The following is a 23,535-nucleotide window of genomic DNA, read 5'->3' on the forward strand; positions in this document are numbered from 1 at the left end:
CACTTCCATAGATTGTCCTAATGCTAGTGACTGATTCACCCCCCTGGAAAACAATTTGACCAGTAATTATTCAGTTCCTCCTCCACTGCTGAAATAGTTTGTTGATTTCTAAATATCACAAAAAGTAACAAAAAATAAATAAAAACTCGCACTTGATTCATGATTTTTCAAGAATGGCACAGAAAAAGTAGTGTATTCCACTGTGTGTACTTAACCCATACTGCACTTTAAGTCTGACTACCATATATAACCAATGCCAATATAACAATATTTGTAATTCCTGCTGCATTAAGGTGTATGAGTGTTACGGCTCGCATGCCCTCGCCTCCACAACCGCCTCCCTCTCTCCCCTCTGGGCCCGCTGCGCGCTCGGGGCGTCCTACGCGCTCTACCGCACGTCGCATCGGCCCAGGCATGCAACGCTCTGACTCTCCGGAGTTTCCCCCCACTACCGGGCGTTCCCCGTCTCCGGCCAGCTCCGCGGACTCGGCAGTCTCCTCCCACTCCGGTGACGAAGAGTCGGATCCCGACATGCCCAGCACATCGGCCCGTGCGCAAAGACAAGAACGGCGCGCTCGTCTCCGACGATGACGCGGGCGCGGCTCTACTCACCGGTTTCCAATTTATCATCACCACACCTGTCCCTCGTTCTGCAATCACCTTCAACCCCTACAAGAACCTGGTCTACACTCCACTCATCGCCAGATCTTACCATAACCTTTATGTGGTAAAGTATAGCCTAGCCTACGATTTACTTACCTGTATTTTATAGTGCTTTTTCTCGTTCCCTGTTTGTGATTACTATCACTCACCCTGCCTCTCCTCCTCGTCTCTCCAGTTTCCCGGACCCCCTCTGCTGAGTGTACCAGCTAGCAGAGCCCTCACCCTGCTCCACCTCCCGATCCCTCCGGCTCCCTTGAGCCAAGGACATTTATTATTATTTAGTGGCAGTTTAGTGGCTCCTATTATTTCATCCTATTATATTTTTTGGCATCCTCTTTTGTGGCTCCCCCTTTGTGTTATCTTATTAAATCGCCCCTCCGGGCTTTACCGTTCCTTGCCTCCTCCTTTCCTGTTGCGCCTGGGTCCCTAACCAAACCATCACAATGAGATCGTCATCTATAGATTCCATATGAAGTGGGTGAAAACATGGTATCAAATTGTATTCCCTGTTATTAAGCAGTCATTGTGTTGTACGAAGGCATTTTACAGTATTATTACACCAGGATTAGAAGTAACTCAGAAAAAAAAAAAACTTTGACGTATCTGTCTGTAACACGGCCTAGTAGTCTATAAAAGCCTGCTGATTCACAATACAATAATATTGTGACACTTTGGTTGGTTTGGGGTGTTAGGGTTCTACCTGTAGACAATCTGTGGAAATATAAAGTAAATCCAACCAGTAGATGGGAAATGATGCAGGATTACCTTGGAACTCCTTTTTCAGGGCAGGCCTTTAGTATTTGGCTCTTTTTTGCAAATGTGGTGAATCACTTTATTGAAGAATTTCATGGCTTTTTAAAAACAAGTAAAAAGTCTGATCATTAATTTTATGAAGGGGATAAGTCAAAGTTATGAAAACATAAGGTCAGGTTATATTCTATCCCTGATAGAAGAGTAGAACCAAGAAATGTTCCTCATACAAAATAACTTTGTGCTCTTTCCGCCTATAATAAGGCCTTATATAGGAGGCTGCTGATTCAAAATAGAACCAAATATTGGCATCCTGGTTGCTTTGGGATGTAGGGACACTACCTGTATACCATCTGTGTGCAAGTATGATGTAAAAACAACCATCTGGTATAAAATGATTGTGCAATATCGGAATCAGAGGACAATGCTCGTTTTTGACAACCTGGACCTTATTTACGACATATTATAAGACGTTTGACTCACCGAGATCACTTTGGTGTAGTTCGGAGGCATGTAGAAGAAATTTAAAATCCAGCGCGAGCCAGTATATCCATGTAATGGTAGTGGTGGGGGCACTGAGAATGCAGTTTCTAAAAATCTATTTTCTGCCGTGAAACGGTTGTTTTCATCAATCTGTCTTGATGAATCGCTAGTTGTGCTTACATAGAGCATGCCTGTTGTGGTTTTCACAAGTTTACATATGTATGTGCTGCGACTAAATAGTTTGATGCTAAATATAAAAAAAAAAAAGCATTTCCAGATTAACTAGAATCTTACTTTATGCCGAATTATATGCCAGAACGTCAACTAACACCTAGGTGAGTTTCTTGTCTTTGAAATCGAGAGTTTAACATGTTTTTGAATTATTTTTCAAGATGCCCATCCACATCCATTGTATGACCAAAACGGTGGTAGAGCAATTATCAACTTTTCGAAAATGCTAGTTTTGTCAACATTTTGATCTGAACCATTGTATATGATGATAAGTATCCTTAAAACAGGGCTAAACATGCATTTTCCCTTTACTACTCCTTTAAGGGTCTCCGACTGATGATTTGACTCGTCGACTTTCAGGGGGCAGCCCTAACTTCTGGTGACACATTACTGATCTACATCCTTCACCCCAATATCTCTCATTCTACCCCCCTTCTCTCTCTCCTCCCCTTCTCTCTCTTTCGTTCTCTCTCTCTCCCTCTGCTCCTTTTCTCTTTCTATCTTCCCCTTCTCTCTCTCTCTTTCTCTCTCTCTCCCTCCGCTCCCTTCCTTTCTCTCTCTCCTCCCTTTCTTTTTCTCTCTCCCTCTGCTCTCTTTCTTTCTCTCTCTCCTACCTTTCTCTCCTCCCTCTGTCCCTTCTCACATCTCTCTTCCTCTCATTCTCTCCCTCTCTTGCTGTTCCTCTCCTGTGCTATCCAGGTGAGCTACTACTTCCCCCTGAAGACTCTCTGGCGGTCCTTCTTCAGCGCCCTGGTGGCGGCGTTCACTCTGCGCAGCATCAACCCCTTTGGTAATAGCCGGCTGGTGCTGTTCTATGTGGAGTTCCACGCCCCCTGGCACCTGCTGGAGCTCCTTCCCTTCATCCTGCTGGGCATCTTTGGGGGCATCTGGGGGGCGTTCTTCATCCGCGCCAACATCGCCTTGTGCCGCCGCCGCAAGACTACCTGGTTGGGACGCTACCCTGTCCTTGAGGTGACTGGCTGACTGATTGATTGGCAGAGTGATTTGTTGACTGACTGGTCAGAGCAGCAGGGGGCAGGACAGGGCTTCAGCTGTTGTCTGCTCCTTGCCCTCTTCCAGGTGCTGGTGGTAACCGCGGTGACAGCTGTGGTTGCCTTCCCCAGCGGCTACACGCGCATGTCTACCAGCGCGCTCATCTCTGAGCTCTTCAACGACTGCGGCCTGCTGGACTCCTCCCAACTCTGTAACTATGAAAACGTCAATGTGACACGCATCAGTAATGGGCTCCCTGATAGGCCGGCTGGGAGAGACGTGTACACCGCCATGTGGCAGCTGTCCCTCGCACTCGTCTTCGAAGATACTCATCACCGTGGTTACCTTCGGCATGAAGGTAGACAAACACACATTTCTTCATGGGTGTGTGCGTCTGGTCTGTGTGAGAGTGTACCATATGTGTGAGGGTGAGTGTGTGTGTGTGTGTGAGGGTGTGAGAGTGAGTGTCTGTGTGTGAGGGTGTGTGTGTGTGAGAGTGAGTGTGTGTGTGTGTGTGTGTGTGTGAGGGTGTGTGTGAGTGTGAGCAGGGCCGGCCCTGTCCATCTGGAGGCCCTAAGCAGGATATTGGCTTGGACCTGCCGGGGGGAAAAAAAATATGGATGTTTTTTAGGCAGATTTAGAGGAACATCTCATTTTAAATTAACAGGATTACACTACTGTGATGTCATTCAGTATTTTCTCCTTTTCTCACTCACTTTGTCACCACCTGCTCTCCCTTTAAGTCATGTTTCACTTCCAACAGACAGGAACATAGGCAGACACACTGAGCACTTTTAAATTGACATTAACTGTTTGTCCACAAGGAGGCTCCAAACCTGCGGTATTAAAACATCTACTTTTGATTTAATAGAAAGATAAAGCATTCTACAAAAGATTGTAGTTTGATGTTTATATTTATTTGTCCACATTATCTATCAAGATAAAGTATGAAGTGCAAAGCAACATGCAGCACACAAATCAAGTGCAAAACCACTTAGATCACTTAGATTGGCCAATGGCAATGCAATGAACTATGCAGTAAGAGTAGTGTAAAACAAGTAAACAATAAACATAATTGGCCAACGGCCATGCAGTGAACTGTGCAACAACAATGTGCAACTGTCCAATGAACAGTAGTGCAAAAACAAACCAGCCTGATGTACTTCAAATCCTAGACCATTCAGTCATTCAAATGTAAACAAAATGAACAAGAAAACAATTAGCTAGCAGCAAGCTAATTAACAATTGTATCTCTAAAAGACACACTTGTGTTGCTAAATCCTAAATGTGTGAGTGTGTGTGTGTGTGTGTGAGGGTGTGAGAGTGAGTGTGTGTGTGTGTGTGAGGGTGAGTGTGTGTGTGAGGGTGTGTGCGTGTGTGCTTGGGAGTGTAGGCGTGTGAGAGAGAGAGCGTGTAAATCTACGGTGCCAACCTTCTCCAGGTGCCCTCAGGTCTGTTCATTCCCAGTATGGCGGTTGGCGCCATCGCTGGTCGGCTGCTGGGCGTGGCCATGGAGCAGCTGGCGTTCTACCACCATGACTGGTTGGTGTTCAAAGGCTGGTGCTCTCCAGGAGCCGACTGCATCACCCCGGGTCTCTACGCGATGGTGGGGGCGGCGGCCTGTCTGGGTGAGTCTGGTACCAGCTGCTTGTTTTCAGACCACTGGGGCTCCTCAGTGCTCAGTGCTGAGCTAACAGGCAACATTGTGGCTGCTTAACTATGCAATGATCACTCCTTCTGCCTTGCCCCTTCCCCCAGGTGGAGTGACCCGTATGACCGTGTCCCTGGTGGTCATCATGTTTGAGCTGACGGGCGGGCTGGAGTACATCGTGCCTCTGATGGCGGCGGCCATGACCAGCAAATGGGTGGCAGACGCCATTGGCCGGGAGGGCATCTACGAGGCTCACATCCGCCTGAACGGCTACCCCTTTCTAGAGGCAAAGGAGGAGTTCAGCCACAAGACGCTGGCCATGGACGTGATGCGTCCCCGCCGGGCCGACCCGCCCCTGTCGGTGCTGACGCAGGACGGCCTGAGCGTGGAGGACGCCGAGGCGCTGATCTGCAGCACCTCCTACAGCGGCTTCCCCGTGGTCGTATCCCAGGAGTCTCAGCGCCTGGTGGGCTTCGTGCTGCGCAGGGACCTGGTCATATCTATAGGTGGGAAGGACACACACACACACAGCGACTTTAAAGTCGTTTAATTCTTGTCACAAAGTGACACACAGCACACGTGACAACGTGTGAAGGCAGAGCACACACACTAGGGCTGGGACTTTTGCCCAAAAATCATATTCGAAGTTCGTTTCTTTTTTCGGTCGGTTCGGTTCGGTCCTTCTTCGCCGCCCTGGTGGCGGCGTTCACTCTGCGCAGCATCAACCCCTTTGGTAACAGCCGGCTGGTGCTGTTCTATGTGGAGTTCCACGCCCCCTGGCACCTGCTGGAGCTCCTTCCCTTCATCCTGCTGGGCATCTTTGGGGGCATCTGGGGGGCGTTCTTCATCCGCGCCAACATCGCCTGGTGCCGCCGCCGCAAGACTACCTGGTTGGGACGCTACCCTGTCCTTGAGGTGACTGGCTGACTGATTGATTGGCAGAGTGATTTGTTGACTGACTGGTCAGAGCAGCAGGGGGCAGGACAGGGCTTCAGCTGTTGTCTGCTCCTTGCCCTCTTCCAGGTGCTGGTGGTAACCGCGGTGACAGCTGTGGTTGCCTTCCCCAGCGGCTACACGCGCATGTCTACCAGCGCGCTCATCTCTGAGCTCTTCAACGACTGCGGCCTGCTGGACTCCTCCCAACTCTGTAACTATGAAAACGTCAATGTGACACGCATCAGTAATGGGCTCCCTGATAGGCCGGCTGGGAGAGACGTGTACACCGCCATGTGGCAGCTGTCCCTCGCACTCGTCTTCGAAGATACTCATCACCGTGGTTACCTTTGGCATGAAGGTAGACAAACACACATTTCTTCATGGGTGTGTGCGTCTGGTCTGTGTGAGAGTGTACCATATGTGTGAGGGTGAGTGTGTGTGTGTGAGGGTGTGAGAGTGAGTGTCTGTGTGTGAGGGTGTGTGTGTGTGAGAGTGAGTGTGTGTGTGTGTGTGTGTGTGAGGGTGTGTGTGAGTGTGAGCAGGGCCGGCCCTGTCCATCTGGAGGCCCTAAGCAGGATATTGGCTTGGACCTGCCGGGGGGAAAAAAAATATGGATGTTTTTTAGGCAGATTTAGAGGAACATCTCATTTTAAATTAACAGGATTACACTACTGTGATGTCATTCAGTATTTTCTCCTTTTCTCACTCACTTTGTCACCACCTGCTCTCCCTTTAAGTCATGTTTCACTTCCAACAGACAGGAACATAGGCAGACACACTGAGCACTTTTAAATTGACATTAACTGTTTGTCCACAAGGAGGCTCCAAACCTGCGGTATTAAAACATCTACTTTTGATTTAATAGAAAGATAAAGCATTCTACAAAAGATTGTAGTTTGATGTTTATATTTATTTGTCCACATTATCTATCAAGATAAAGTATGAAGTGCAAAGCAACATACAGCACACAAATCAAGTGCAAAACCACTTAGATCACTTAGATTGGCCAATGGCCATGCAATGAACTATGCAGTAAGAGTAGTGTAAAACAAGTAAACAATAAACATAATTGGCCAACGGCCATGCAGTGAACTGTGCAACAACAATGTGCAACTGTCCAATGAACAGTAGTGCAAAAACAAACCAGCCTGATGTACTTCAAATCCTAGACCATTCAGTCATTCAAATGTAAACAAAATGAACAAGAAAACAATTAGCTAGCAGCAAGCTAATTAACAATTGTATCTCTAAAAGACACACTTGTGTTGCTAAATCCTAAATGTGTGAGTGTGTGTGTGTGTGTGTGAGGGTGTGAGAGTGAGTGTGTGTGTGTGTGTGTGTGTGAGGGTGAGTGTGTGTGTGAGGGTGTGTGCGTGTGTGCTTGGGAGTGTAGGCGTGTGAGAGAGAGAGCGTGTAAATCTACGGTGCCAACCTTCTCCAGGTGCCCTCAGGTCTGTTCATTCCCAGTATGGCGGTTGGCGCCATCGCTGGTCGGCTGCTGGGCGTGGCCATGGAGCAGCTGGCGTTCTACCACCATGACTGGTTGGTGTTCAAAGGCTGGTGCTCTCCAGGAGCCGACTGCATCACCCCGGGTCTCTACGCGATGGTGGGGGCGGCGGCCTGTCTGGGTGAGTCTGGTACCAGCTGCTTGTTTTCAGACCACTGGGGCTCCTCAGTGCTCAGTGCTGAGCTAACAGGCAACATTGTGGCTGCTTAACTATGCAATGATCACTCCTTCTGCCTTGCCCCTTCCCCCAGGTGGAGTGACCCGTATGACCGTGTCCCTGGTGGTCATCATGTTTGAGCTGACGGGCGGGCTGGAGTACATCGTGCCTCTGATGGCGGCGGCCATGACCAGCAAATGGGTGGCAGACGCCATTGGCCGGGAGGGCATCTACGAGGCTCACATCCGCCTGAACGGCTACCCCTTTCTAGAGGCAAAGGAGGAGTTCAGCCACAAGACGCTGGCCATGGACGTGATGCGTCCCCGCCGGGCCGACCCGCCCCTGTCGGTGCTGACGCAGGACGGCCTGAGCGTGGAGGACGCCGAGGCGCTGATCTGCAGCACCTCCTACAGCGGCTTCCCCGTGGTCGTATCCCAGGAGTCTCAGCGCCTGGTGGGCTTCGTGCTGCGCAGGGACCTGGTCATATCTATAGGTGGGAAGGACACACACACACACAGCGACTTTAAAGTCGTTTAATTCTTGTCACAAAGTGACACACAGCACACGTGACAACGTGTGAAGGCAGAGCACACACACTAGGGCTGGGACTTTTGCCCAAAAATCATATTCGAAGTTCGTTTCTTTTTTCGGTCGGTTCGGTTCGGTCCTTCTTCGCCGCCCTGGTGGCGGCGTTCACTCTGCGCAGCATCAACCCCTTTGGTAACAGCCGGCTGGTGCTGTTCTATGTGGAGTTCCACGCCCCCTGGCACCTGCTGGAGCTCCTTCCCTTCATCCTGCTGGGCATCTTTGGGGGCATCTGGGGGGCGTTCTTCATCCGCGCCAACATCGCCTGGTGCCGCCGCCGCAAGACTACCTGGTTGGGACGCTACCCTGTCCTTGAGGTGACTGGCTGACTGATTGATTGGCAGAGTGATTTGTTGACTGACTGGTCAGAGCAGCAGGGGGCAGGACAGGGCTTCAGCTGTTGTCTGCTCCTTGCCCTCTTCCAGGTGCTGGTGGTAACCGCGGTGACAGCTGTGGTTGCCTTCCCCAGCGGCTACACGCGCATGTCTACCAGCGCGCTCATCTCTGAGCTCTTCAACGACTGCGGCCTGCTGGACTCCTCCCAACTCTGTAACTATGAAAACGTCAATGTGACACGCATCAGTAATGGGCTCCCTGATAGGCCGGCTGGGAGAGACGTGTACACCGCCATGTGGCAGCTGTCCCTCGCACTCGTCTTCGAAGATACTCATCACCGTGGTTACCTTTGGCATGAAGGTAGACAAACACACATTTCTTCATGGGTGTGTGCGTCTGGTCTGTGTGAGAGTGTACCATATGTGTGAGGGTGAGTGTGTGTGTGTGAGGGTGTGAGAGTGAGTGTCTGTGTGTGAGGGTGTGTGTGTGTGAGAGTGAGTGTGTGTGTGTGTGTGTGTGTGAGGGTGTGTGTGAGTGTGAGCAGGGCCGGCCCTGTCCATCTGGAGGCCCTAAGCAGGATATTGGCTTGGACCTGCCGGGGGGAAAAAAAATATGGATGTTTTTTAGGCAGATTTAGAGGAACATCTCATTTTAAATTAACAGGATTACACTACTGTGATGTCATTCAGTATTTTCTCCTTTTCTCACTCACTTTGTCACCACCTGCTCTCCCTTTAAGTCATGTTTCACTTCCAACAGACAGGAACATAGGCAGACACACTGAGCACTTTTAAATTGACATTAACTGTTTGTCCACAAGGAGGCTCCAAACCTGCGGTATTAAAACATCTACTTTTGATTTAATAGAAAGATAAAGCATTCTACAAAAGATTGTAGTTTGATGTTTATATTTATTTGTCCACATTATCTATCAAGATAAAGTATGAAGTGCAAAGCAACATACAGCACACAAATCAAGTGCAAAACCACTTAGATCACTTAGATTGGCCAATGGCCATGCAATGAACTATGCAGTAAGAGTAGTGTAAAACAAGTAAACAATAAACATAATTGGCCAACGGCCATGCAGTGAACTGTGCAACAACAATGTGCAACTGTCCAATGAACAGTAGTGCAAAAACAAACCAGCCTGATGTACTTCAAATCCTAGACCATTCAGTCATTCAAATGTAAACAAAATGAACAAGAAAACAATTAGCTAGCAGCAAGCTAATTAACAATTGTATCTCTAAAAGACACACTTGTGTTGCTAAATCCTAAATGTGTGAGTGTGTGTGTGTGTGTGTGAGGGTGTGAGAGTGAGTGTGTGTGTGTGTGTGTGAGGGTGAGTGTGTGTGTGAGGGTGTGTGCGTGTGTGCTTGGGAGTGTAGGCGTGTGAGAGAGAGAGCGTGTAAATCTACGGTGCCAACCTTCTCCAGGTGCCCTCAGGTCTGTTCATTCCCAGTATGGCGGTTGGCGCCATCGCTGGTCGGCTGCTGGGCGTGGCCATGGAGCAGCTGGCGTTCTACCACCATGACTGGTTGGTGTTCAAAGGCTGGTGCTCTCCAGGAGCCGACTGCATCACCCCGGGTCTCTACGCGATGGTGGGGGCGGCGGCCTGTCTGGGTGAGTCTGGTACCAGCTGCTTGTTTTCAGACCACTGGGGCTCCTCAGTGCTCAGTGCTGAGCTAACAGGCAACATTGTGGCTGCTTAACTATGCAATGATCACTCCTTCTGCCTTGCCCCTTCCCCCAGGTGGAGTGACCCGTATGACCGTGTCCCTGGTGGTCATCATGTTTGAGCTGACGGGCGGGCTGGAGTACATCGTGCCTCTGATGGCGGCGGCCATGACCAGCAAATGGGTGGCAGACGCCATTGGCCGGGAGGGCATCTACGAGGCTCACATCCGCCTGAACGGCTACCCCTTTCTAGAGGCAAAGGAGGAGTTCAGCCACAAGACGCTGGCCATGGACGTGATGCGTCCCCGCCGGGCCGACCCGCCCCTGTCGGTGCTGACGCAGGACGGCCTGAGCGTGGAGGACGCCGAGGCGCTGATCTGCAGCACCTCCTACAGCGGCTTCCCCGTGGTCGTATCCCAGGAGTCTCAGCGCCTGGTGGGCTTCGTGCTGCGCAGGGACCTGGTCATATCTATAGGTGGGAAGGACACACACACACACAGCGACTTTAAAGTCGTTTAATTCTTGTCACAAAGTGACACACAGCACACGTGACAACGTGTGAAGGCAGAGCACACACACTAGGGCTGGGACTTTTGCCCAAAAATCATATTCGAAGTTCGTTTCTTTTTTCGGTCGGTTCGGTTCGGTCCTTCTTCGCCGCCCTGGTGGCGGCGTTCACTCTGCGCAGCATCAACCCCTTTGGTAACAGCCGGCTGGTGCTGTTCTATGTGGAGTTCCACGCCCCCTGGCACCTGCTGGAGCTCCTTCCCTTCATCCTGCTGGGCATCTTTGGGGGCATCTGGGGGGCGTTCTTCATCCGCGCCAACATCGCCTGGTGCCGCCGCCGCAAGACTACCTGGTTGGGACGCTACCCTGTCCTTGAGGTGACTGGCTGACTGATTGATTGGCAGAGTGATTTGTTGACTGACTGGTCAGAGCAGCAGGGGGCAGGACAGGGCTTCAGCTGTTGTCTGCTCCTTGCCCTCTTCCAGGTGCTGGTGGTAACCGCGGTGACAGCTGTGGTTGCCTTCCCCAGCGGCTACACGCGCATGTCTACCAGCGCGCTCATCTCTGAGCTCTTCAACGACTGCGGCCTGCTGGACTCCTCCCAACTCTGTAACTATGAAAACGTCAATGTGACACGCATCAGTAATGGGCTCCCTGATAGGCCGGCTGGGAGAGACGTGTACACCGCCATGTGGCAGCTGTCCCTCGCACTCGTCTTCGAAGATACTCATCACCGTGGTTACCTTTGGCATGAAGGTAGACAAACACACATTTCTTCATGGGTGTGTGCGTCTGGTCTGTGTGAGAGTGTACCATATGTGTGAGGGTGAGTGTGTGTGTGTGAGGGTGTGAGAGTGAGTGTCTGTGTGTGAGGGTGTGTGTGTGTGAGAGTGAGTGTGTGTGTGTGTGTGTGTGTGAGGGTGTGTGTGAGTGTGAGCAGGGCCGGCCCTGTCCATCTGGAGGCCCTAAGCAGGATATTGGCTTGGACCTGCCGGGGGGAAAAAAAATATGGATGTTTTTTAGGCAGATTTAGAGGAACATCTCATTTTAAATTAACAGGATTACACTACTGTGATGTCATTCAGTATTTTCTCCTTTTCTCACTCACTTTGTCACCACCTGCTCTCCCTTTAAGTCATGTTTCACTTCCAACAGACAGGAACATAGGCAGACACACTGAGCACTTTTAAATTGACATTAACTGTTTGTCCACAAGGAGGCTCCAAACCTGCGGTATTAAAACATCTACTTTTGATTTAATAGAAAGATAAAGCATTCTACAAAAGATTGTAGTTTGATGTTTATATTTATTTGTCCACATTATCTATCAAGATAAAGTATGAAGTGCAAAGCAACATACAGCACACAAATCAAGTGCAAAACCACTTAGATCACTTAGATTGGCCAATGGCCATGCAATGAACTATGCAGTAAGAGTAGTGTAAAACAAGTAAACAATAAACATAATTGGCCAACGGCCATGCAGTGAACTGTGCAACAACAATGTGCAACTGTCCAATGAACAGTAGTGCAAAAACAAACCAGCCTGATGTACTTCAAATCCTAGACCATTCAGTCATTCAAATGTAAACAAAATGAACAAGAAAACAATTAGCTAGCAGCAAGCTAATTAACAATTGTATCTCTAAAAGACACACTTGTGTTGCTAAATCCTAAATGTGTGAGTGTGTGTGTGTGTGTGTGAGGGTGTGAGAGTGAGTGTGTGTGTGTGTGTGTGAGGGTGAGTGTGTGTGTGAGGGTGTGTGCGTGTGTGCTTGGGAGTGTAGGCGTGTGAGAGAGAGAGCGTGTAAATCTACGGTGCCAACCTTCTCCAGGTGCCCTCAGGTCTGTTCATTCCCAGTATGGCGGTTGGCGCCATCGCTGGTCGGCTGCTGGGCGTGGCCATGGAGCAGCTGGCGTTCTACCACCATGACTGGTTGGTGTTCAAAGGCTGGTGCTCTCCAGGAGCCGACTGCATCACCCCGGGTCTCTACGCGATGGTGGGGGCGGCGGCCTGTCTGGGTGAGTCTGGTACCAGCTGCTTGTTTTCAGACCACTGGGGCTCCTCAGTGCTCAGTGCTGAGCTAACAGGCAACATTGTGGCTGCTTAACTATGCAATGATCACTCCTTCTGCCTTGCCCCTTCCCCCAGGTGGAGTGACCCGTATGACCGTGTCCCTGGTGGTCATCATGTTTGAGCTGACGGGCGGGCTGGAGTACATCGTGCCTCTGATGGCGGCGGCCATGACCAGCAAATGGGTGGCAGACGCCATTGGCCGGGAGGGCATCTACGAGGCTCACATCCGCCTGAACGGCTACCCCTTTCTAGAGGCAAAGGAGGAGTTCAGCCACAAGACGCTGGCCATGGACGTGATGCGTCCCCGCCGGGCCGACCCGCCCCTGTCGGTGCTGACGCAGGACGGCCTGAGCGTGGAGGACGCCGAGGCGCTGATCTGCAGCACCTCCTACAGCGGCTTCCCCGTGGTCGTATCCCAGGAGTCTCAGCGCCTGGTGGGCTTCGTGCTGCGCAGGGACCTGGTCATATCTATAGGTGGGAAGGACACACACACACACAGCGACTTTAAAGTCGTTTAATTCTTGTCACAAAGTGACACACAGCACACGTGACAACGTGTGAAGGCAGAGCACACACACTAGGGCTGGGACTTTTGCCCAAAAATCATATTCGAAGTTCGTTTCTTTTTTCGGTCGGTTCGGTTCGGTCCTTCTTCGCCGCCCTGGTGGCGGCGTTCACTCTGCGCAGCATCAACCCCTTTGGTAACAGCCGGCTGGTGCTGTTCTATGTGGAGTTCCACGCCCCCTGGCACCTGCTGGAGCTCCTTCCCTTCATCCTGCTGGGCATCTTTGGGGGCATCTGGGGGGCGTTCTTCATCCGCGCCAACATCGCCTGGTGCCGCCGCCGCAAGACTACCTGGTTGGGACGCTACCCTGTCCTTGAGGTGACTGGCTGACTGATTGATTGGCAGAGTGATTTGTTGACTGACTGGTCAGAGCAGCAGGGGGCAGGACAGGGCTTCAGCTGTTGTCTGCTCCTTGCCCTCTTCCAGGTGCTGGTGGTAACCGCGGTGACAGCTGTGGTTGCCTTCCCCAGCGGCTACACGCGCATGTCTACCAGCGCGCTCATCTCTGAGCTCTTCAACGACTGCGGCCTGCTGGACTCCTCCCAACTCTGTAACTATGAAAACGTCAATGTGACACGCATCAGTAATGGGCTCCCTGATAGGCCGGCTGGGAGAGACGTGTACACCGCCATGTGGCAGCTGTCCCTCGCACTCGTCTTCGAAGATACTCATCACCGTGGTTACCTTCGGCATGAAGGTAGACAAACACACATTTCTTCATGGGTGTGTGCGTCTGGTCTGTGTGAGAGTGTACCATATGTGTGAGGGTGAGTGTGTGTGTGTGAGGGTGTGAGAGTGAGTGTCTGTGTGTGAGGGTGTGTGTGTGTGAGTGTGTGTGTGTGTGTGTGTGAGGGTGTGTGTGAGTGTGAGCAGGGCCGGCCCTGTCCATCTGGAGGCCCTAAGCAGGATATTGGCTTGGACCTGCCGGGGGGAAAAAAAATATGGATGTTTTTTAGGCAGATTTAGAGGAACATCTCATTTTAAATTAACAGGATTACACTACTGTGATGTCATTCAGTATTTTCTCCTTTTCTCACTCACTTTGTCACCACCTGCTCTCCCTTTAAGTCATGTTTCACTTCCAACAGACAGGAACATAGGCAGACACACTGAGCACTTTTAAATGGACATTAACTGTTTGTCCACAAGGAGGCTCCAAACCTGCGGTATTAAAACATCTACTTTTGATTTAATAGAAAGATAAAGCATTCTACAAAAGATTGTAGTTTGATGTTTATATTTATTTGTCCACATTATCTATCAAGATAAAGTATGAAGTGCAAAGCAACATACAGCACACAAATCAAGTGCAAAACCACTTAGATCACTTAGATTGGCCAATGGCCATGCAATGAACTATGCAGTAAGAGTAGTGTAAAACAAGTAAACAATAAACATAATTGGCCAACGGCCATGCAGTGAACTGTGCAACAACAATGTGCAACTGTCCAATGAACAGTAGTGCAAAAACAAACCAGCCTGATGTACTTCAAATCCTAGACCATTCAGTCATTCAAATGTAAACAAAATGAACAAGAAAACAATTAGCTAGCAGCAAGCTAATTAACAATTGTATCTCTAAAAGACACACTTGTGTTGCTAAATCCTAAATGTGTGAGTGTGTGTGTGTGTGTGTGAGGGTGTGAGAGTGAGTGTGTGTGTGTGTGTGTGTGTGTGAGGGTGAGTGTGTGTGTGAGGGTGTGTGCGTGTGTGCTTGGGAGTGTAGGCGTGTGAGAGAGAGAGCGTGTAAATCTACGGTGCCAACCTTCTCCAGGTGCCCTCAGGTCTGTTCATTCCCAGTATGGCGGTTGGCGCCATCGCTGGTCGGCTGCTGGGCGTGGCCATGGAGCAGCTGGCGTTCTACCACCATGACTGGTTGGTGTTCAAAGGCTGGTGCTCTCCAGGAGCCGACTGCATCACCCCGGGTCTCTACGCGATGGTGGGGGCGGCGGCCTGTCTGGGTGAGTCTGGTACCAGCTGCTTGTTTTCAGACCACTGGGGCTCCTCAGTGCTCAGTGCTGAGCTAACAGGCAACATTGTGGCTGCTTAACTATGCAATGATCACTCCTTCTGCCTTGCCCCTTCCCCCAGGTGGAGTGACCCGTATGACCGTGTCCCTGGTGGTCATCATGTTTGAGCTGACGGGCGGGCTGGAGTACATCGTGCCTCTGATGGCGGCGGCCATGACCAGCAAATGGGTGGCAGACGCCATTGGCCGGGAGGGCATCTACGAGGCTCACATCCGCCTGAACGGCTACCCCTTTCTAGAGGCAAAGGAGGAGTTCAGCCACAAGACGCTGGCCATGGACGTGATGCGTCCCCGCCAGGCCGACCCGCCCCTGTCGGTGCTGACGCAGGACGGCCTGAGCGTGGAGGACGCCGAGGCGCTGATCTGCAGCACCTCCTACAGCGGCTTCCCCGTGGTCGTATCCCAGGAGTCTCAGCGCCTGGTGGGCTTCGTGCTGCGCAGGGACCTGGTCATATCTATAGGTGGGAAGGACACACACACACACAGCGACTTTAAAGTCGTTTAATTCTTGTCACAAAGTGACACACAGCACACGTGACAACGTGTGAAGGCAGAGCACACACACTAGGGCTGGGACTTTTGCCCAAAAATCATATTCGAAGTTCGTTTCTTTTTTCGGTCGGTTCGGTTCGGTCCTTCTTCGCCGCCCTGGTGGCGGCGTTCACTCTGCGCAGCATCAACCCCTTTGGTAACAGCCGGCTGGTGCTGTTCTATGTGGAGTTCCACGCCCCCTGGCACCTGCTGGAGCTCCTTCCCTTCATCCTGCTGGGCATCTTTGGGGGCATCTGGGGGGCGTTCTTCATCCGCGCCAACATCGCCTGGTGCCGCCGCCGCAAGACTACCTGGTTGGGACGCTACCCTGTCCTTGAGGTGACTGGCTGACTGATTGATTGGCAGAGTGATTTGTTGACTGACTGGTCAGAGCAGCAGGGGGCAGGACAGGGCTTCAGCTGTTGTCTGCTCCTTGCCCTCTTCCAGGTGCTGGTGGTAACCGCGGTGACAGCTGTGGTTGCCTTCCCCAGCGGCTACACGCGCATGTCTACCAGCGCGCTCATCTCTGAGCTCTTCAACGACTGCGGCCTGCTGGACTCCTCCCAACTCTGTAACTATGAAAACGTCAATGTGACACGCATCAGTAATGGGCTCCCTGATAGGCCGGCTGGGAGAGACGTGTACACCGCCATGTGGCAGCTGTCCCTCGCACTCGTCTTCGAAGATACTCATCACCGTGGTTACCTTCGGCATGAAGGTAGACAAACACACATTTCTTCATGGGTGTGTGCGTCTGGTCTGTGTGAGAGTGTACCATATGTGTGAGGGTGAGTGTGTGTGTGTGAGGGTGTGAGAGTGAGTGTCTGTGTGTGAGGGTGTGTGTGTGTGAGTGTGTGTGTGTGTGTGTGTGAGGGTGTGTGTGAGTGTGAGCAGGGCCGGCCCTGTCCATCTGGAGGCCCTAAGCAGGATATTGGCTTGGACCTGCCGGGGGGAAAAAAAATATGGATGTTTTTTAGGCAGATTTAGAGGAACATCTCATTTTAAATTAACAGGATTACACTACTGTGATGTCATTCAGTATTTTCTCCTTTTCTCACTCACTTTGTCACCACCTGCTCTCCCTTTAAGTCATGTTTCACTTCCAACAGACAGGAACATAGGCAGACACACTGAGCACTTTTAAATTGACATTAACTGTTTGTCCACAAGGAGGCTCCAAACCTGCGGTATTAAAACATCTACTTTTGATTTAATAGAAAGATAAAGCATTCTACAAAAGATTGTAGTTTGATGTTTATATGTATTTGTCCACATTATCTATCAAGATAAAGTATGAAGTGCAAAGCAACATACAGCACACAAATCAAGTGCAAAACCACTTAGATCACTTAGATTGGCCAATGGCCATGCAATGAACTATGCAGTAAGAGTAGTGTAAAACAAGTAAACAATAAACATAATTGGCCAACGGCCATGCAGTGAACTGTGCAACAACAATGTGCAACTGTCCAATGAACAGTAGTGCAAAAAAAAACCAGCCTGATGTACTTCAAATCCTAGACCATTCAGTCATTCAAATGTAAACAAAATGAACAAGAAAACAATTAGCTAGCAGCAAGCTAATTAACAATTGTATCTCTAAAAGACACACTTGTGTTGCTAAATCCTAAATGTGTGAGTGTGTGTGTGTGTGTGTGAGGGTGTGAGAGTGAGTGTGTGTGTGTGTGTGTGTGTGTGTGAGGGTGAGTGTGTGTGTGAGGGTGTGTGCGTGTGTGCTTGGGAGTGTAGGCGTGTGAGAGAGAGAGCGTGTAAATCTACGGTGCCAACCTTCTCCAGGTGCCCTCAGGTCTGTTCATTCCCAGTATGGCGGTTGGCACCATCGCTGGTCGGCTGCTGGGCGTGGCCATGGAGCAGCTGGCGTTCTACCACCATGACTGGTTGGTGTTCAAAGGCTGGTGCTCTCCAGGAGCCGACTGCATCACCCCGGGTCTCTACGCGATGGTGGGGGCGGCGGCCTGTCTGGGTGAGTCTGGTACCAGCTGCTTGTTTTCAGACCACTGGGGCTCCTCAGTGCTCAGTGCTGAGCTAACAGGCAACATTGTGGCTGCTTAACTATGCAATGATCACTCCTTCTGCCTTGCCCCTTCCCCCAGGTGGAGTGACCCGTATGACCGTGTCCCTGGTGGTCATCATGTTTGAGCTGACGGGCGGGCTGGAGTACATCGTGCCTCTGATGGCGGCGGCCATGACCAGCAAATGGGTGGCAGACGCCATTGGCCGGGAGGGCATCTACGAGGCTCACATCCGCCTGAACGGCTACCCCTTTCTAGAGGCAAAGGAGGAGTTCAGCCACAAGACGCTGGCCATGGACGTGATGCGTCCCCGCCGGGCCGACCCGCCCCTGTCGGTGCTGACGCAGGACGGCCTGAGCGTGGAGGACGCCGAGGCGCTGATCTGCAGCACCTCCTACAGCGGCTTCCCCGTGGTCGTATCCCAGGAGTCTCAGCGCCTGGTGGGCTTCGTGCTGCGCAGGGACCTGGTCATATCTATAGGTGGGAAGGACACACACACACACAGCGACTTTAAAGTCGTTTAATTCTTGTCACAAAGTGACACACAGCACACGTGACAACGTGTGAAGGCAGAGCACACACACTAGGGCTGGGACTTTTGCCCAAAAATCATATTCGAAGTTCGTTTCTTTTTTCGGTCGGTTCGGTTCGGTCCTTCTTCGCCGCCCTGGTGGCGGCGTTCACTCTGCGCAGCATCAACCCCTTTGGTAACAGCCGGCTGGTGCTGTTCTATGTGGAGTTCCACGCCCCCTGGCACCTGCTGGAGCTCCTTCCCTTCATCCTGCTGGGCATCTTTGGGGGCATCTGGGGGGCGTTCTTCATCCGCGCCAACATCGCCTGGTGCCGCCGCCGCAAGACTACCTGGTTGGGACGCTACCCTGTCCTTGAGGTGACTGGCTGACTGATTGATTGGCAGAGTGATTTGTTGACTGACTGGTCAGAGCAGCAGGGGGCAGGACAGGGCTTCAGCTGTTGTCTGCTCCTTGCCCTCTTCCAGGTGCTGGTGGTAACCGCGGTGACAGCTGTGGTTGCCTTCCCCAGCGGCTACACGCGCATGTCTACCAGCGCGCTCATCTCTGAGCTCTTCAACGACTGCGGCCTGCTGGACTCCTCCCAACTCTGTAACTATGAAAACGTCAATGTGACACGCATCAGTAATGGGCTCCCTGATAGGCCGGCTGGGAGAGACGTGTACACCGCCATGTGGCAGCTGTCCCTCGCACTCGTCTTCGAAGATACTCATCACCGTGGTTACCTTCGGCATGAAGGTAGACAAACACACATTTCTTCATGGGTGTGTGCGTCTGGTCTGTGTGAGAGTGTACCATATGTGTGAGGGTGAGTGTGTGTGTGTGAGGGTGTGAGAGTGAGTGTCTGTGTGTGAGGGTGTGTGTGTGTGAGTGTGTGTGTGTGTGTGTGTGAGGGTGTGTGTGAGTGTGAGCAGGGCCGGCCCTGTCCATCTGGAGGCCCTAAGCAGGATATTGGCTTGGACCTGCCGGGGGGAAAAAAAATATGGATGTTTTTTAGGCAGATTTAGAGGAACATCTCATTTTAAATTAACAGGATTACACTACTGTGATGTCATTCAGTATTTTCTCCTTTTCTCACTCACTTTGTCACCACCTGCTCTCCCTTTAAGTCATGTTTCACTTCCAACAGACAGGAACATAGGCAGACACACTGAGCACTTTTAAATTGACATTAACTGTTTGTCCACAAGGAGGCTCCAAACCTGCGGTATTAAAACATCTACTTTTGATTTAATAGAAAGATAAAGCATTCTACAAAAGATTGTAGTTTGATGTTTATATTTATTTGTCCACATTATCTATCAAGATAAAGTATGAAGTGCAAAGCAACATACAGCACACAAATCAAGTGCAAAACCACTTAGATCACTTAGATTGGCCAATGGCCATGCAATGAACTATGCAGTAAGAGTAGTGTAAAACAAGTAAACAATAAACATAATTGGCCAACGGCCATGCAGTGAACTGTGCATCAACAATGTGCAACTGTCCAATGAACAGTAGTGCAAAAAAAAACCAGCCTGATGTACTTCAAATCCTAGACCATTCAGTCATTCAAATGTAAACAAAATGAACAAGAAAACAATTAGCTAGCAGCAAGCTAATTAACAATTGTATCTCTAAAAGACACACTTGTGTTGCTAAATCCTAAATGTGTGAGTGTGTGTGTGTGTGTGTGAGGGTGTGAGAGTGAGTGTGTGTGTGTGTGTGTGTGTGAGGGTGAGTGTGTGTGTGAGGGTGTGTGCGTGTGTGCTTGGGAGTGTAGGCGTGTGAGAGAGAGAGCGTGTAAATCTACGGTGCCAACCTTCTCCAGGTGCCCTCAGGTCTGTTCATTCCCAGTATGGCGGTTGGCGCCATCGCTGGTCGGCTGCTGGGCGTGGCCATGGAGCAGCTGGCGTTCTACCACCATGACTGGTTGGTGTTCAAAGGCTGGTGCTCTCCAGGAGCCGACTGCATCACCCCGGGTCTCTACGCGATGGTGGGGGCGGCGGCCTGTCTGGGTGAGTCTGGTACCAGCTGCTTGTTTTCAGACCACTGGGGCTCCTCAGTGCTCAGTGCTGAGCTAACAGGCAACATTGTGGCTGCTTAACTATGCAATGATCACTCCTTCTGCCTTGCCCCTTCCCCCAGGTGGAGTGACCCGTATGACCGTGTCCCTGGTGGTCATCATGTTTGAGCTGACGGGCGGGCTGGAGTACATCGTGCCTCTGATGGCGGCGGCCATGACCAGCAAATGGGTGGCAGACGCCATTGGCCGGGAGGGCATCTACGAGGCTCACATCCGCCTGAACGGCTACCCCTTTCTAGAGGCAAAGGAGGAGTTCAGCCACAAGACGCTGGCCATGGACGTGATGCGTCCCCGCCGGGCCGACCCGCCCCTGTCGGTGCTGACGCAGGACGGCCTGAGCGTGGAGGACGCCGAGGCGCTGATCTGCAGCACCTCCTACAGCGGCTTCCCCGTGGTCGTATCCCAGGAGTCTCAGCGCCTGGTGGGCTTCGTGCTGCGCAGGGACCTGGTCATATCTATAGGTGGGAAGGACACACACACACACAGCGACTTTAAAGTCGTTTAATTCTTGTCACAAAGTGACACACAGCACACGTGACAACGTGTGAAGGCAGAGCACACACACTAGGGCTGGGACTTTTGCCCAAAAATCATATTCGAAGTTCGTTTCTTTTTTCGGTCGGTTCGGTTCGGTCCTTCTTCGCCGCCCTGGTGGCGGCGTTCACTCTGCGCAGCATCAACCCCTTTGGTAACAGCCGGCTGGTGCTGTTCTATGTGGAGTTCCACGCCCCCTGGCACCTGCTGGAGCTCCTTCCCTTCATCCTGCTGGGCATCTTTGGGGGCATCTGGGGGGCGTTCTTCATCCGCGCCAACATCGCCTGGTGCCGCCGCCGCAAGACTACCTGGTTGGGACGCTACCCTGTCCTTGAGGTGACTGGCTGACTGATTGATTGGCAGAGTGATTTGTTGACTGACTGGTCAGAGCAGCAGGGGGCAGGACAGGGCTTCAGCTGTTGTCTGCTCCTTGCCCTCTTCCAGGTGCTGGTGGTAACCGCGGTGACAGCTGTGGTTGCCTTCCCCAGCGGCTACACGCGCATGTCTACCAGCGCGCTCATCTCTGAGCTCTTCAACGACTGCGGCCTGCTGGACTCCTCCCAACTCTGTAACTATGAAAACGTCAATGTGACACGCATCAGTAATGGGCTCCCTGATAGGCCGGCTGGGAGAGACGTGTACACCGCCATGTGGCAGCTGTCCCTCGCACTCGTCTTCGAAGATACTCATCACCGTGGTTACCTTCGGCATGAAGGTAGACAAACACACATTTCTTCATGGGTGTGTGCGTCTGGTCTGTGTGAGAGTGTACCATATGTGTGAGGGTGAGTGTGTGTGTGTGAGGGTGTGAGAGTGAGTGTCTGTGTGTGAGGGTGTGTGTGTGTGAGAGTGAGTGTGTGTGTGTGTGTGTGTGTGTGAGGGTGTGTGTGAGTGTGAGCAGGGCCGGCCCTGTCCATCTGGAGGCCCTAAGCAGGATATTGGCTTGGATCTGCCGGGGGGAAAAAAAATATGGATGTTTTTTAGGCAGATTTAGAGGAACATCTCATTTTAAATTAACAGGATTACACTACTGTGATGTCATTCAGTATTTTCTCCTTTTCTCACTCACTTTGTCACCACCTGCTCTCCCTTTAAGTCATGTTTCACTTCCAACAGACAGGAACATAGGCAGACACACTGAGCACTTTTAAATTGACATTAACTGTTTGTCCACAAGGAGGCTCCAAACCTGCGGTATTAAAACATCTACTTTTGATTTAATAGAAAGATAAAGCATTCTACAAAAGATTGTAGTTTGATGTTTATATGTATTTGTCCACATTATCTATCAAGATAAAGTATGAAGTGCAAAGCAACATACAGCACACAAATCAAGTGCAAAACCACTTAGATCACTTAGATTGGCCAATGGCCATGCAATGAACTATGCAGTAAGAGTAGTGTAAAACAAGTAAACAATAAACATAATTGGCCAACGGCCATGCAGTGAACTGTGCAACAACAATGTGCAACTGTCCAATGAACAGTAGTGCAAAAAAAAACCAGCCTGATGTACTTCAAATCCTAGACCATTCAGTCATTCAAATGTAAACAAAATGAACAAGAAAACAATTAGCTAGCAGCAAGCTAATTAACAATTGTATCTCTAAAAGACACACTTGTGTTGCTAAATCCTAAATGTGTGAATGTGTGTGTGTGTGTGTGAGGGTGTGAGAGTGAGTGTGTGTGTGTGTTTGAGGGTGAGTGTGTGTGTGAGGGTGTGTGCGTGTGTGCTTGGGAGTGTAGGCGTGTGAGAGAGAGAGCGTGTAAATCTACGGTGCCAACCTTCTCCAGGTGCCCTCAGGTCTGTTCATTCCCAGTATGGCGGTTGGCGCCATCGCTGGTCGGCTGCTGGGCGTGGCCATGGAGCAGCTGGCGTTCTACCACCATGACTGGTTGGTGTTCAAAGGCTGGTGCTCTCCAGGAGCCGACTGCATCACCCCGGGTCTCTACGCGATGGTGGGGGCGGCGGCCTGTCTGGGTGAGTCTGGTACCAGCTGCTTGTTTTCAGACCACTGGGGCTCCTCAGTGCTCAGTGCTGAGCTAACAGGCAACATTGTGGCTGCTTAACTATGCAATGATCACTCCTTCTGCCTTGCCCCTTCCCCCAGGTGGAGTGACCCGTATGACCGTGTCCCTGGTGGTCATCATGTTTGAGCTGACGGGCGGGCTGGAGTACATCGTGCCCCTGATGGCGGCGGCCATGACCAGCAAATGGGTGGCAGACGCCATTGGCCGGGAGGGCATCTACGAGGCTCACATCCGCCTGAACGGCTACCCCTTTCTAGAGGCAAAGGAGGAGTTCAGCCACAAGATGCTGGCCATGGACGTGATGCGTCCCCGCCGGGCCGACCCGCCCCTGTCGGTGCTGACGCAGGACGGCCTGAGCGTGGAGGACGCCGAGGCGCTGATCTGCAGCACCTCCTACAGCGGCTTCCCCGTGGTCGTATCCCAGGAGTCTCAGCGCCTGGTGGGCTTCGTGCTGCGCAGGGACCTGGTCATATCTATAGGTGGGAAGGACACACACACACACAGCGACTTTAAAGTCGTTTAATTCTTGTCACAAAGTGACACACAGCACACGTGACAACGTGTGAAGGCAGAGCACACACACACTAGGGCTGGGACTTTTGCCCAAAAATCATATTCGAAGTTCGTTTCTTTATTAATATTAATATTAGAATATATT

At 51.1% G+C, this 23,535-nt stretch overlaps 1 protein-coding gene and 1 pseudogene across 2 annotated transcripts in view; both read left to right on the top strand.

The window, feature by feature from the left end:
• Positions 1–23,535, top strand: part of LOC311320987 (H(+)/Cl(-) exchange transporter 5-like) — a 40,494-nt pseudogene that overhangs the window by 12,269 nt on the left and 4,690 nt on the right. Inside the window, exons 2-5 of the transcript in view lie at positions 2,827–3,099; positions 3,208–3,478; positions 4,562–4,748; positions 4,879–5,277. The product of the transcript in view is annotated as a H(+)/Cl(-) exchange transporter 5-like (transcript). The remainder of the gene's footprint in view (positions 1–2,826; positions 3,100–3,207; positions 3,479–4,561; positions 4,749–4,878; positions 5,278–23,535) is intronic.
• Positions 5,444–23,400, top strand: LOC311321224 (uncharacterized protein; the record flags this gene model as incomplete). Its single annotated transcript, XM_084453167.1, is given in 34 exon segments — positions 5,444–5,686; positions 5,795–6,028; positions 6,030–6,065; positions 7,149–7,335; positions 7,466–7,864; positions 7,972–8,273; positions 8,382–8,615; positions 8,617–8,652; positions 9,732–9,918; positions 10,049–10,447; positions 10,555–10,856; positions 10,965–11,198; positions 11,200–11,235; positions 12,315–12,501; positions 12,632–13,030; positions 13,138–13,439; positions 13,548–13,781; positions 13,783–13,818; positions 14,896–15,082; positions 15,213–15,611; positions 15,719–16,020; positions 16,129–16,362; positions 16,364–16,399; positions 17,479–17,665; positions 17,796–18,194; positions 18,263–18,275; positions 18,429–18,603; positions 18,712–18,982; positions 20,068–20,244; positions 20,375–20,760; positions 21,033–21,182; positions 21,291–21,561; positions 22,651–22,827; positions 22,958–23,400. Coding segments are annotated over 34 exon segments (7,794 nt in total), but the record flags the coding sequence as incomplete, so codon positions are not given.

The sequence above is a fragment of the Borostomias antarcticus genome (assembly GCF_949987555.1).
Source record: "Borostomias antarcticus genome assembly, chromosome: 18".
Lineage (NCBI taxonomy): Eukaryota > Metazoa > Chordata > Actinopteri > Stomiiformes > Stomiidae > Borostomias > Borostomias antarcticus.